Source organism: Megascapheus bottae, chromosome 18 (assembly GCF_031878675.1).
Source record: "Megascapheus bottae isolate mThoBot1 chromosome 18, mThoBot2.hap1, whole genome shotgun sequence".
In the NCBI taxonomy this organism is placed as follows: Eukaryota; Metazoa; Chordata; class Mammalia; order Rodentia; family Geomyidae; genus Megascapheus; species Megascapheus bottae.
In genome coordinates, this window is record NC_143526.1 from 22,568,750 (window position 1) to 22,582,896 (window position 14,147).

A 14,147-nucleotide genomic window follows, 5' to 3' on the forward strand; every position below is an offset into this window, starting at 1 on the left:
TGATATTTATCAAAATGAATTCTAAGAAATGGAAACAAGAGACTTTTTCCTTTTGTTGCTATTTTTGTTTTATGTAACTTTGTTATTAGAGGAGGGTAAGGGGGCACAGAAAAGCAAAACGAAGGGTGAACAAAAGAAGCAGTGACACTCACTGGACTGGAAAATGAACCATACAACTTGTGGGAAAGGGGATGGGGGAAAAAATGAGAGAAAGCAAGGGAAGAGGTGACCCTATTCAGAAAGAACTGTATTTATGCACATGTAAACCCCTCTGTACATTAACTTTAATTAACGTAAAATAAATTTCAAACTAGACAGTTGAATTGCCAAAACATATGCATGTTTCCATTTATGGGGACTGGACTTACTTTTCTCAACTTCAGGTTTCAGCCGTTTATTTTTGATGAGTATTTTTCTTTTGAGGTCATTGGGAGATGGCAAGGGCCTGCCTGGTTCGAGCTAGAGATTCACAGAAAAGTGTGATTAGTGACAGTTGTGGTTTTCACTGTGCTTCTCAGCCCAGAATGAGTGGCTGCATGTCATCTAAGCCAATGGCCACTAGATGGCAGTCCAACTGTATCCAACTTTGTTTGGAATAATGCTGAGAAGCTGGAATTCAGTCTTTAGAGGCATGAGGAGGAGATCCAGCTTCCCTGGTGGTGCTGGGGTCTGATCATCATGTTATGGGAAAGCAGGTCCTGATCCACTTCAGAACTTGCATCTTTTAAGTTTCTGATACAATATAAGGCATGGTTGAGACCACTGAATTTAGATTTGAGGCTTCCCTGACCTCACTCAATAGCAGGTGTCAAGCTGCAGAGTAAGACTGCCTGCCTGCTACCCATAGTATAATTCAACTAAATGCATGAGATTGTGGCCAAGTGAACATACAGAGGGATTCAAGGAGAGGTCCTGATGACTAAAATATAAATTTCATGTTAATAAAATTTAAATCTACAAAATCCATAAAAATATATAAATCTAAAATTTACATAAATAGAATATACAGATTTACTCATATTTACATCTACAAGGGAGATACTCTTTAGGCTATTGCCTCTGATTTATTTAAGTGTCTCATATCTACTCATCCATTCTTTATTCCCTATGCACCTATCCATTCATCTATACCCTCACTGGTCTGCTCTTCCATCCATTCACTCATTCTCAAAACCCATTTTTATCCTTCATAAGACATGCACGTATATTCATTCTCAATCTCTCTTGCTTCAATTTGCTTCAAGTGAAGCCCTTGGCTAAAATGCTGGCTCCTCTGGCCAGTCCAGTCAAACTGGACCATATCGCTCACATAAGAACTTCTCCAACAAATATTCAATGTACCAGAAGGATCTCTTTTTAGTTGTGCCTTTACTTTCGTTTCTTGTTCCAACCTCTTTGAAGATTGAAAAAAAAAATCTGTTCAGAGACTAGGTCTTATTCCCACTTACATTGCCTATGAATCCTGTAATCTCTTTCAGGTATGTCTACATCATTTCACTAAGAACATATGGGTCTTTCCACAAAAGCAAGCATCTTTCTCCCACTATGAAAAAAGGCAGAGGGCCTACAATAACAAAATAAATCAAGGATGTTGCTTAGCTTGAGTTGCCTCAGAATCTGCCTGAGACAAGGATTAAATGCACCAGTAATAAATTACTGTGGGATGGGCCCAGCAGGTTCCTACAGAGAAACAGGAAAGCGAGGGAGTGTTATCACCCTGGATAGCTGGGGCTCAATCCTGCTGTGAAGTCCTGAGACAAAGAAGAGATACTGAGTCATCTCACCTTGGGTGTGATGGAGTTTGCATGGAGGTGTTAATTCTCTGGCATTTCTGGCCTCTCTAGTAGTCAGAGCAGGTGCCAGTGACCCAGACTCACTAATCTAAAAAGCTGCAGGCAGTAGCATCTGAGACCAGTCCAGTTTCAGAGAAGACAGGAAGAGCTGGGGAACATGGCAGCATTTGCAATAATAAGCCAGAAGGCCAAATAAAAATTATTTAAGGGAGAAAAGAATGCAAACAGCACTGCCCCACTTATGTTTTCTTTCATACACCCAAGTTCCATAAGAATACTGAGTTCACTCATGCCAAGTTTCACTTCTAACACAAAGTAAGCTCTTTGTTGCTAGTCAGCGAATTCACCCTCTTGCTCCTACTTCCTGTTGCCATATTTGAACCTTGCTTTTTCAGGACCATGGTTCAGGATGATGAGGCATCACATAGGAATCAGGACACAGACTTGAAAGGGACTGGGCAAAGCAAGGGCTACTTCTGCAGAAGAGGGCATCATCAGCCAAAAATCTGGGCAAGGAAGTTTCACAGAGCAGGCAGACAGCTCCCTTTTTATCCCTAGCCCAGCAGGCCCCGCCTCCTTTGCTCACACAGGCTGATTTCAAGCTCACAAACAGCACAAGGATGTGGCTTAATTAACATGATGTAACTAACGTGTAAGGAGCTTCTAACAGGTTGTCTTAATTATGGTAAAACAGGAAAAGGATGCAACTAATATGTAACTGACAAAGGCCAACCCATCTGGCCAAAGTAGGAAGTGCTCAGAGAAACAATTCTCACAAAATTGACAGAAAGGAAGCAAACTATTTTGATAGAAAAGGAATTTTTCTCACAAGCAGGAGGAACAAATACCTATAGAATGTTTCACACTTCAGTTTCATCAGCTGTCTTGTTTCTCATAATGAACATCTTGTAACAGTTGATCATAACCATTTGGGGAACATGTAGAGAATTCTCTGAAATGCTTATGTATTTAATAACTGCATGCAGTTAGAATGACTTCAAATACTATGTAAAGTTGATCAAAGGACTAATAATCTTTTCTTTTTGAAGAAGTTTATATGTACAAAATAAGGCTCAAAACTAAGCATAAAATATTGACCAAAGGTTTATTTTAGAGTTAGAAACTTGAACTTCATAAAGCTATGACATCAACTTGGAATAGCTTTTCAATAAGCTCTCATAAGTTTTGAGCCCTAATACACATTTGTTCTCCTGAAGGGTTTCGAACATACAATGTGGGAGCCAGTCTATGGATTCATTGAAACAGTCTCATGTTGCTTGTTAGCTTTTCTTTTTTTATGGTGATTTCTTGCACATAACAAACATTATTAAAAGTAAAACCTAGACTGTTGGCCTTTATGAAATTAAAAAAAATGAGACCCTAAAGATGTTCCAAATTAAACTGAATCGTATGTTTATTTTATGTCTCTCCTTACATCTCCCACAAGCATGATAAAAGCTTTTAGTACCAAAGAATTTAAATAAATACTAAGTTCTCTAGCATTAGTCCTCCAGTGCCACTTGACCCTTCAAAAATGAATTTCAAAACAAATCCATTCATGCTAGAAATATTATTTGCTAAAAATACATACTGGATGTGATTCAAGAGCTTGTTTCAACAGGAGATCCCCAAATAGATCTTCGCAATATTTGGACATCTTGTACTGTTGATATTTGCTGGAGAGAAAGAAGTGGCATTTGTAAATTCAAATCTCCATTAACTATTCAAAAATAAGAGATATCCCATCCTAGGCAATTAGGGACACTTTTGCTACGAAATGCATGATTAAACTCATCATGTTAACAGGAGATATACTTTTAAATAACAGAAACTTCAACTGGTGTAATTTAAAAGCAAGTTCCAAAAGTAAAAATTGGAAAGAAAAATAGAAAAAATGTCTTTCAAGTTAGTGCCAAATCTTCCAACTTAATGGAACTTTAAGCAAGGTGCTTTAACCTTTGACCTTTTGTTTAAAGCAAGCATTTCTAAACAGGAAGATGATTTTCATAGTCATTTTAGGTTTGCATAAGACTATATGTTTTTACTGGGAAATGATTTGCTATTTAGCACTTCACAAAACAAACTACTCAGTAATGTTTTTTAAAAAATAGGTTCAGCAAGAGTAAGGAGTAAGGATTAAAAAGGAAAATTCCACTTAGGTACTTGAGGTAGAATTATACCTGCAATGATTTTCAAAGGAGAGAATCACAGGATATTCAGACGTGACAAATGCTGTTTCTTTGATAGCCTGGATTACATCCTTGAAAGACAAAGAACAATGAGGAAAAAGAGCAAAATGAGTAAAGCATTTGAAACTATTCAGAAATTAGTAATGGAGCACTGCAGAAAGTTAATCCCAGCAGTTCAGACCTAGAAAAGCTATCTGCCTTGACATCTCTGTATGGCAGAGCCTGATGTAGAATTAATGGTTATAGATAACGCTCAAAGCTACATTTTGCTTCTCCAGTTGTGATGCTTTCAATTTACAGGGATTCTAACTGAGCTAGTTCCTTACTTGTAATCTTCCAAGCCAGGGTCCTGCCTGTGTGTGTGGGGGGGAGGGGAGGGTTCATAGGGATTTGTGCTCAGTGTTCAACCATTGGTCAGCATCTCCATTCACCTTGAGGAGCCAGTAGGTTTTGGCATCACAATATTCACAAGAGACCAAGAGACCACTCTTCAATGGCTCCCACCTCTGGGGAAATTGTGTTAGTAATAACATCCATTGGAAGATAAAAAGTGTAGCAGCTAAGTAGAAAAGGCTTGCCTAGTTAGTATTATGGGGTCTTGAGTTCAATCTTTAACACCTCAAAGACCAAGTCATGCATAACATTCATTAGAAGATTTCATTGACTTTCTTAGTGTTTACAGTTTAGTCATGAGCTACCTTTCATTCATTCAGTGTAGAACCCTGGGTACTGCTGTGAATATTTACAATAGTCCTCGCTTCATATTAGCCTAGCGAAAATGGAGTCCATCTGGAGGAAGTTCTCTTTGGTCAAGTGACAGGTAAGGTGAAAAACGGAAGTGTTCTAGATTGCCCTTGTATTTGGAACAATTTTTACATGAGTTGAACATTTTTCTTCCTACTATCTCTGAAATTGGAGAGCATTTATCAAACACTTGGTTCAGCCAAGTTTCTGCTTACCTTCATGGGGGAAAATGGCTTCAAACCAGTACTAGTATACCCAATAATAGGAATAACTATTGTTGGTGAATCAAAAATATATTATCATATATCTAAGCAAGTCCCCTAAAGTCATAATGCTCTCCTTGAAATATTTTTTTCAAGGAGAGATTAAATTGTTCTGTATTAATTATATTGAATAGAATTTTCTTTTTTAAATAGTTGTATAAAGGAGTTCCTGTTAAACATGTAATTTTATGAGTACAATGCATTTTGATCAATATTACTCCCCATTTAAAGTGCTCATGTAAAAATGAAACCAGATAAACTGGGGGGATGGGGAGAGTTGAGAGAGAGAGAGAGTCAGATCTTGGAATATTTTACTAAAAAATAAAATAGGTGGTCATTTGGTCATTCTTGCTTAAAATTTCTTTTCAAGCAATATTTTGTGATCACAATTGTCCAGTTAAAGAAGAATTACTTCAGAGGAAAACTCTGGTTTTCTCTTGGGTTTTCATTTGCTTAGTCCAAGCTGAGAGAGAATAACCTTCCTTTGGCTATACTTTATTGTAAGGCTCTTTAATTCTCTGAAGAAAATAACCTTCCTGTTTATCAGGTTCACACAGCACACAAATTCATGGCTTCTCATTTGAACATACTTGTAATTCTTCCCAGCAAGCATACTCTTGAGTCACTGTTAATTAAAAACTCAGCAACATCTTGGTTAAGAGAAATGATTTCCAAGAAGTTTCATGAGAATAATGTCTAGGTATCTGTGGTTTCCGAAGATTCCTGCATTTTTCACAAGTAAGTAGTACTGGGACTCACTGTTCCAGCTGTGATAAAAATCTATCCCAAGTTACACCAAATCAGTAGAGATTGAAGTATCTGACATCCTGGCCAACAATACATTTTCTTTTCTTTTTTTTTTTTTTAAAGCTTTTGGCATGACATCACGGACATACTAAGGAATGCTCTAAGAAATCAGCCTTCAACTCATAATGGTGAACACCAAACAATAACAGAAACCATTATTGATTTATAGAAGTTATGATTCCTCTCCAGGAAGATCCTTGAGAGAAAACTTCTCCCTGGTCAGATCTAGGAATAACTGCTTCTCTTTTCTGGATCCTGTGAACCATGTGTTTCTCTCCTTCTGCTGAGTCCTAGAAAGTGTGGAGGCCAAGTTATGACCTGGCTTAGAAATTTATAAAATTTCCTGACAAGCATTCTCATGTATGTATTCTCATGTCTGTTACTCTTATTGATAAATACTCATGCTCAGTATCTCTTACTCTTATCGATCCTATCTGTAACCTAGTCCTTTTTCCTGTGCTTATAGGTTACCAAGAAATCCTCCAGGAATAGCAAGAAATGAGCAACAAATAAGTAGGAAAGTGTGCATGCATGCACACATGCACACCCCCCTCCCCCCCACACACAGGTTTTATTTGCTTGGTTTTAAGCCTTGTCTCACTATGCTGCTTAAGCTTGCCTTGAATTCATGGGTTCAAGAGATCCTACCTCCTCTGCTTCCCAAGAAGCTGAAGCTACAAGTGTGATCCACTGTACTTAGCTTGAAATTGAAAGACTATTATTATTTCTTTTCTTTTCTTCCTTTCTTTTTTTTTTTTTGGCAAGACTAGGCAGAAAGCAGAAAAAAAAGAACATGGAGAGAAAAATAACTAGAGAATGAATGTTTGTTTGTTTGTTTGTTTTTAGTTTGTTTCCATGTCCATTTCCTGCATTTTCACAGTTGTCTTCCAAAAGCACTGATGATGCAATTTGAAGATATACCTTAAAAAGGATATCTGTACACATTGCTTTCCCATGGGTTATTATAGGCTCTTGATCTTCACCTTTTCCATCCCAACAGTCAAGTTCAACACACCTAGGAACACAATGAAATGTTAACACGGAACCGTTATAATACATGTGGACATACAAATTCAATGAGGAACGTGTGAACTGTTTTCTTACAAAGCAGAATTAAGTGGCATGGAGATTTCATGGCATATACAGGTTAAAAACCAAACTACTGTCACCATAAAGTGACAGTCCCTTTTGTGAGATTAAGAGATTTAGAAGACATAGTCACTAATTCAAGCAGAATAGTTCTACATGAAATCTTTCTGCAGCATGGTTTTACATGAAATTATACTGAGGATCCAGCAGCAACAAGAGAAAATTAGAAGATAACAAGGAAATTTGAATATGATATAGGTTAGATGACATAATTTTATTTTTATATATTGTTATGTGACATAATGTTGCTTTTACCATATTAGAAAATGTTCTGGTTGTTTCAATGACTCATCCTCAAATATTCAGAGAAAGTATGTGAGTGTAAGTAAGTATGTAATTAATTTGTTTTGAAATATTTGTATTCAGAAGAAAATAGTGAGTTAAAAAATTAAGTGCTGCTGAACCAAAACAAAAATCATAAGGTGATTATATTTCTTAATCTCAACTTTTACTACTTTTACATTTGAAGTTGGAGTTATTTGCCTATTTGTCTCTAATTTTATTTCTGTATACAGTAATTCTCCTTCACTGAAAGTAAAAATTTAAATCTCTAACATTAAATAAAGTGAAAATTACAAGTAGTTACAACCAGAAGAAAACTCAACATGACTTCTTAATATATGCATGACTCCTGTCTGTGACCTGTGAGGCATATATAAAATTTACAATAAAAGTGGTTTTTGACACACAAGATGACTCTAGACATTTGTTAAAGAGCTGTTATCATTTCTTACCCAAATTTAAATGATCAACACAATCCATTAAAGAGAATGACAAGTGTCCTTTTTACTCTGATTAATTATTTCCTATTTTGGGGGGAGGGGAAGCAAATTACACCAGTCCTTCATAGTTCACTTACCTGTTAAATGCAAAATTGCAGAAATAAACAACTCATACATTTTGAACTGCCTGTCATTGTGAGTGGTGTGATGAAATCCTCACAGCCCACTGTCTTGCCTAGGATGCAAAATAGCTGACTGTCCAGAGTATCCACTTTGTGGCCACTACCACCCAGCAGTTTCTTAGTAGCCTTCTTGGTTAATTAGACTATGATGGTATTACAGTGTTTATGTAACCCTTGTTTTGTTTAAAAATGGCCCCCAAATACTAAGATAATATTGCTGACAATTTTATGTAGCAGCTATTATTGTTCATCTCTTTCTGTGCCTACCTTATAAGCTTAAAGTATAGGAAAATGAACAGTATATCTAGAATTAAGGAGGTACCATCCATGGCTTCTGGCATACATTTTGGATCTTGGAACTTATCCCTTGCAGATATGAGATGGCAACTACAGATCGAAGAGATACAACAACAACAAACAAACAAACAAATAATAAATTGCCATCATCATTTTCTAACCTGCAGCCTGCCAGGAGAATTTGTCTGTACATTTCTACAGAAGACTTCCCGCCAAACTGACGGCCGGTAAGGTAAGTGTTATGGGAAGAACTAATGAAGTAATGAGCCAGAGGGTGGTCCATTTCTTGGTAAAGTTCTAAACGATCTAGGAAGACGGGGGCATTTTCATCTGACATCAGGTATCTGCAAAATCCATCACTTGATATGAGGCCTGGAGAGAAAAAAAAAAACACATTTGGGGTTGTGAAGATACACAGCTCCATGGTTATGCAGGGAGGTTGAGGTAGTTTTAAAGAGTACGAGTAAAAATTTCCTCATAGTCTTATTGTCAAGAAATCTCAATTTTCATCACCTGAATAAAACAACAAAGTTGCATGTGATAGATAACACAGTAACACAGGAAGAAACAACTATAGACACATATCTATCACAACATTTATCACATTTCCATTGAAAGGTTACAACTGCCTTCAAGGCAGGAGGTATTTCTCACTCTGTTTTGAATTTTCCACATCTAGCAGAGTGCTTGCCACCCATTCAGTCTTTTACACATTTTTTAAGAGGACCATTGGTTCTAGGGGTTCAGTGGTACAGAGTGTGCTCTGCATGTGCCAGGCTTAGGTCCAATCCCAATAACCCCACCCCCAAAAAAGAGATGATGTTGGGGAACCGAAGTGCCAAAAGATGACTTTCTAACAATCAAGGAAATGGAGGCCCAAGAAACTAGCCTTTTATTTAGGGTCTCACAAACCACAGGGCAAAAATCAGAATGGTATCATCAGTGTGTGGGATTGGGAGAGATGGGGAGAATGACCGAAGGGGTGACATTGACCAAGGTTCACTGAGTTCATAAACTGACATGTTGAATTGAAACTCCACTGTACAACTTCTTAAAGGAAAATAAATAAGAAGTGCATCATTTCTCACTGCTCTTTGCCACCTGTTTGAATCATCATAATGTAGAAAACTTATTCAGAATTCAGGAGAACAGTGAATATCCTTGATGAAAACAGGAAAACTGTAGCCCTATTTATAATATACAAATGCGAACATCCCTCCAAACAAGCGTTCATGGGGTGTAGTGGATCAGGTTATAAATCAGTCCAAAGAACACAGAAACCTTTCACAACATTCACTGACATAGGAACAAAGGAGAATCCATTCTGGAAAGGAAGAAATAGAGGTCCTGAAATTCATAATCCCACTGGACAGACAGAACTTAAACTTTGTCCTTCTTTCCACACCTGCTGAGACACAAGGGAATGATCATATAGTGAGATGAGCACTTCCCTTCTATCCTCCTGCAGTCCTTTCTCCCTGCTAAGGCACCGAGATCCAATACTCCCCTTTATTTGACCACTATGTAGGCAACACAGTGTTTCTGAAGTTTCACTGAAAGGGGCTGAGGTCCATATATGCCAACAATTTGCTAAAGTGAATCCTGAATATTTGATTTCCTACTAGCTGTTCTTCAATCTTCCATTCCTGAGGTCAGAGGAAAAATGAGGGAACACATCAAATCCTGTTAAACTTCTTTGCTTTGGCAAAACAAAAAGAATAGGGGAAAACAATGCAGGTTTCTAAGTGACAAAAATTCTTTTCAAAGACTGGAATGCAGAGACTGTATTTGGCATTTTATATGGAACTAAAGTCTAATCTAGTGACAAAGTACCTGGGGGGAAAATATTACTGTAGTGAATGGTAATACTCAAATTATGACATAAAATATTGATTATTTCAGGCTGTATGAGCCAATTTTGATGGAAGGAAAAATTTACACGAGTGTAAAAGCAGGAGAAAAATAAAATGGCTACGAATCCATGGCTTCAGGGTACTTTAAAATATGCAAGACACCTTCAATGGAAAAACAATCCAAAGGTTTTTAAAGACCCACATTTTCTTGTTTGAAAGGAAACATCTCTATTGTTATTACCTTTTTTCTTTAAATCTTCATCAGGCTCATACATCTCGATGATCTGCATTGCCCTTTTAACATCATAGAACGGGAATAAAATTTCATTCAGTCGAGGATCTCGTTGATGCTATGATGGATGAGAAAACAACTCCATTTACGCTGACCTTTCTCACCCACAGCCATTTCACATTTCCAAGCAGATAATTTCCTAACCAATCAACATCTAAACTGTCGTATTTATAATGACAAAGGTCAGACATCACTCACTGCCTTCCTATCTTTTCTCCTAAAATATATTTTTAAGAGTCTAAATCCTACATTGGCTCCTCTTGCTCACCAAGAAAGAAAATGTAGGTATTCCTCCTCATTCAAAAATTTGAAAAAAAAATTGTTCACTATTTCCCATACCATGGGTAAGACATTTGTCATAAATATATATAAAAGTGAGGTAATAAATAGAAAAATTAGGTTGATTAATAAGCAAAAATTCTAAAAAAGTCATTCATATACATAAACAGATTACAAAAACCCAAAATAGTAGTAACAACTCCCTCCCCAAGTGTTACATAAGAAAACAACATCTCATTGTAATTATATCTCTCTGTTCATAACACTTCTTGGGCCCTCAGCAAATTTCATCTTTGTGACTACTTTTCGAATTAAATAAATTGTAACCATGAAAATTAATCAGCACAAAGGTATGTACAAGCTCTAAGCCTTATAAAAATTTGAATTTAAAAATCAGTACTTCAAAAATACTATTTTGCCCCTGAGGAATAACTCATGTTGCCCTAAAAATGTCCCAGGCAGAGAGAGAATATATGGATAAAAGTTATTCTTCTTTCCAGTAAGCACTTAAAGGTATTTGTTGTACTGTGGGGATCAGTGATATCATTCCCACTTCTTGAGATAATGGAAAGTCCATTTACTACTTGATTCAACTACAATCATGCAGGTTCATGAGTGTGTGCATATGTGTGTATGTATGTATGCATGCAGGCTTTGGGTTTATGAACTTCCTTATATTTTACTGTGCATGACAGAATTACATCATGTTTCTGGTCAACCCTCAACTGATAAAAAATATGAATACATAAATAAATAAAACAAACTTTCATGGGATAATGGCCAACAAACAGATGTGAGCAAGACTTGGTCAATAAATAGGAACTCAGCAGCAACTCTTTACCCAAATATATGCACAGACTTCGAAAAAACATTACTGGAAAGGTATTTAAGAAGTAATTATTACAAGTTCATATGAATTTCCTTGATTCATCTGTTTGAGGATACTTAAAGAGGACTACCCATGGAATGACTGCCTTTGACCAAGGAGTATTTGATGTCAATTCTTAAGTGGTCCAAACCTCTTCTATTATTCAATTTTGTTAAGAATGTTAACTTACAAGGAATCAATATGTTTTGGGAGAAATTATCCCAATGACGCAAGCGTCTGTTGTAATCTAAGAAACTATGACTCATAGGACCTCACATCCATGCAGTTGTTAGAGAAGAAACTTATGTAGTAACAGGCCTTGAGAACACAGGGTACAATAGTAAAATAGGAAGAGGAGATATTATTAAGTGGATAGTGGGATGTCAGGCAAGGAAAGACATGCTGTACCTAGTTGGAAAACAGGGATGTGATCATGCAGTAGAGCTCATCACTGAAGGGAACAAAGACTCCATTTTGAAGGAGAAGAAATTGTTGTAGGAGCAAATAGTGCCAGGTGCCAGTCAGTGGATCGAGCCTGTAATCCTAGCAACTCAGGGGGCTGAGATCTGAGGATCTTCAGTCAAAGCCAGCCAGATAAGTCTCCAATTAACAACCAAAAAGCTGAAAGTGTTACAGTGCTAGTCTAGAGCAAAAGAGCTCAGGGATAGTGCCCAGGCCCCGAATTCAACCCCCAGGACAAGCATAGAAAGAAAAGAGGGGAAAAACCCACAAATGTATAAAACCTATAACTTCATTTTAGGCCCACTCCTGCTCTTGTATACAATATCATGGAAGAAGACAGATAAGAGAGGAAAGGAATCCTTTCTACTAAAGTCCAGTGCAGTTAGGTTCATAGGGGGTTACTATATTTCTCTTCTGTATTAAAATGGAGCTGATCGGGCAAATCTATATATTTTACAAAATAAGGGAAAGAAGGGATTCACCAGAAGGGAGAGAAGTGATAAAGTTAGGGAAAAGAAAAGACAGAAGTCATACTTGTCTGTGTGCTTTTACATACATTCATGTGTGTGATTTAGTGTGCTGCTACCTGAAGTGCGGTCTGTGAATGGTGGCAACACCATTTCTATTATCACCTGAGACCTTGTTAGAAATCCAGATTTCAGGTCCTATCCCTTACATACAGGACTGATTCTCTATGGTGAAACCCAGGAATCTGTGTTTTACTAAGCATTTCAGGTCACTCTGATAGACTCAAGTTAAGAAAGCACTGCCCTAACCTGTAATATTCTGAATCTTAAACACAGTTAATATCTATGGAAGAAAATTAAAATAGTTAATAAATCCAAATATCCTACCAAGATAGGACTAATCATTGGAAATGTCCTCTCAATTCATGCCTACTAAAGGATAATCAGAGACTTAGTATTTATTAAAGCCTCCACCCGAAGCTACAGTTAGGAAACGCAGACCCTGTAATTATTATATCAATAACCCTTAGTTTAAGAATTTTCCAGGTGTCAGTGGGTCATGTCTGTAATCCTAGCTTCTCAGGAGACTGAGATCTGAGGATTCTGATTCAAAGCCAGTCCTTGAGACTCTTATCTTCAATACACTACTCAAAAAAAGCCAGAAGTGATGCTGTGGCTCAAGTGGTAAAGCACTAGCCTGGGGCAAAAGAAGCTCAGGGACAGTGCCCAAGCCATGAGTTCAAATCCCAGCTCCTGAAAAAATTATATTCTCAAGAAAATAAGCCTTATTTACATCTTTTCTACCAAATAATGTAATTGCTCTAAAACTCAAATTCTGAAAAAGTAGATGAGCACAACCTGAATAATCCAGAGGCAGAGAAATGAATAATAATAATAGGGTTTACATTTAAGTCTCAAAACCTTAAGTGTTATGTGAAAATAAATAATGAGGAGGAGAAGGCAAATCATGTTCAGGTAATGTCAGGGTAATAGGATGTAGAAAACTGCATTTAGACACAGAAAAATGAGGCACATGCTTTGCATGATTCCAAGGGACTCAGGATGTACTCAGGATATTCATTCTACAGTATACAATGCTTTGTAAAGTAATACTCTAAACAGCTTTCAAAAAGTGAAATGAGTAGATGGATAATGGACAGATCCCTAGAACTTCCCTTATTTTTCAAAGAAAAAGCAGCAACTAGCAGGGTGTAGTGGCTCATGCTTGTAATCCTAGCTACTCAGGAAGCTGAGATCTGAGGATAAAGTTCAAAGCCAGCCTGGGCACAAAAGGACCTGAGACTCTTATCTCCAATTAACCCCTAGAAAATGAGAAGTGGGACTTGGCTCCAGGGTAAGGTGGTAGCCTTGAGCCCAAGACCTCGGGGACAGTGGCCAGGCCGAGTTCAGGCTCCATGACCCACAAAAAAAAAAGAAGAAAAAGCAGCAACTGACATCAATCCAAGTAGTAGTGGGATTGGGAGGAATGGATGTGAATATAAGTAATATGAAAAAATGTACATAAAGAGAAAGGAGTGTTTGGCAAGTTGTAATCTTACTCCTAAGATAATGTATCTCCTTCTCCTAATTTCTCTGTGTCTGCCAATTAAAGAATAAGTATATTGTTAAAGGAAAAAGTATCTTGCATCCTTTCTTACATCCTCCCAACTGTAAAATGAGAAAATAGGGGAAAAAATAAGGTTTAACCATGATGTGATCATAGATATGTGACACAGGAAGAGAATACTTAGTAATGGGAAAGTAAAGCCCATTCTTGATC

The 14,147-nt window shown here is 37.1% G+C and overlaps 1 protein-coding gene across 8 annotated transcripts in view; it reads right to left on the reverse strand.

Annotated features, from left to right (window-relative positions):
• Plcb4 (phospholipase C beta 4) overlaps nucleotides 1-14,147 on the reverse strand; it is a 353,129-nt gene that overhangs the window by 61,640 nt on the left and 277,342 nt on the right. For all 8 annotated transcript variants that reach the window (XM_090352005.1, XM_090352009.1, XM_090352003.1 and 5 more), the window contains 6 exons: nucleotides 10,241-10,349; nucleotides 8,308-8,518; nucleotides 6,718-6,811; nucleotides 3,974-4,053; nucleotides 3,385-3,469; nucleotides 369-459 (listed from right to left, as the gene is read on the reverse strand). In XM_090352005.1, the coding sequence (XP_090208131.1) occupies nucleotides 369-459; nucleotides 3,385-3,469; nucleotides 3,974-4,053; nucleotides 6,718-6,811; nucleotides 8,308-8,518; nucleotides 10,241-10,349 (670 nt within the window). The remainder of the gene's footprint in view (nucleotides 1-368; nucleotides 460-3,384; nucleotides 3,470-3,973; nucleotides 4,054-6,717; nucleotides 6,812-8,307; nucleotides 8,519-10,240; nucleotides 10,350-14,147) is intronic.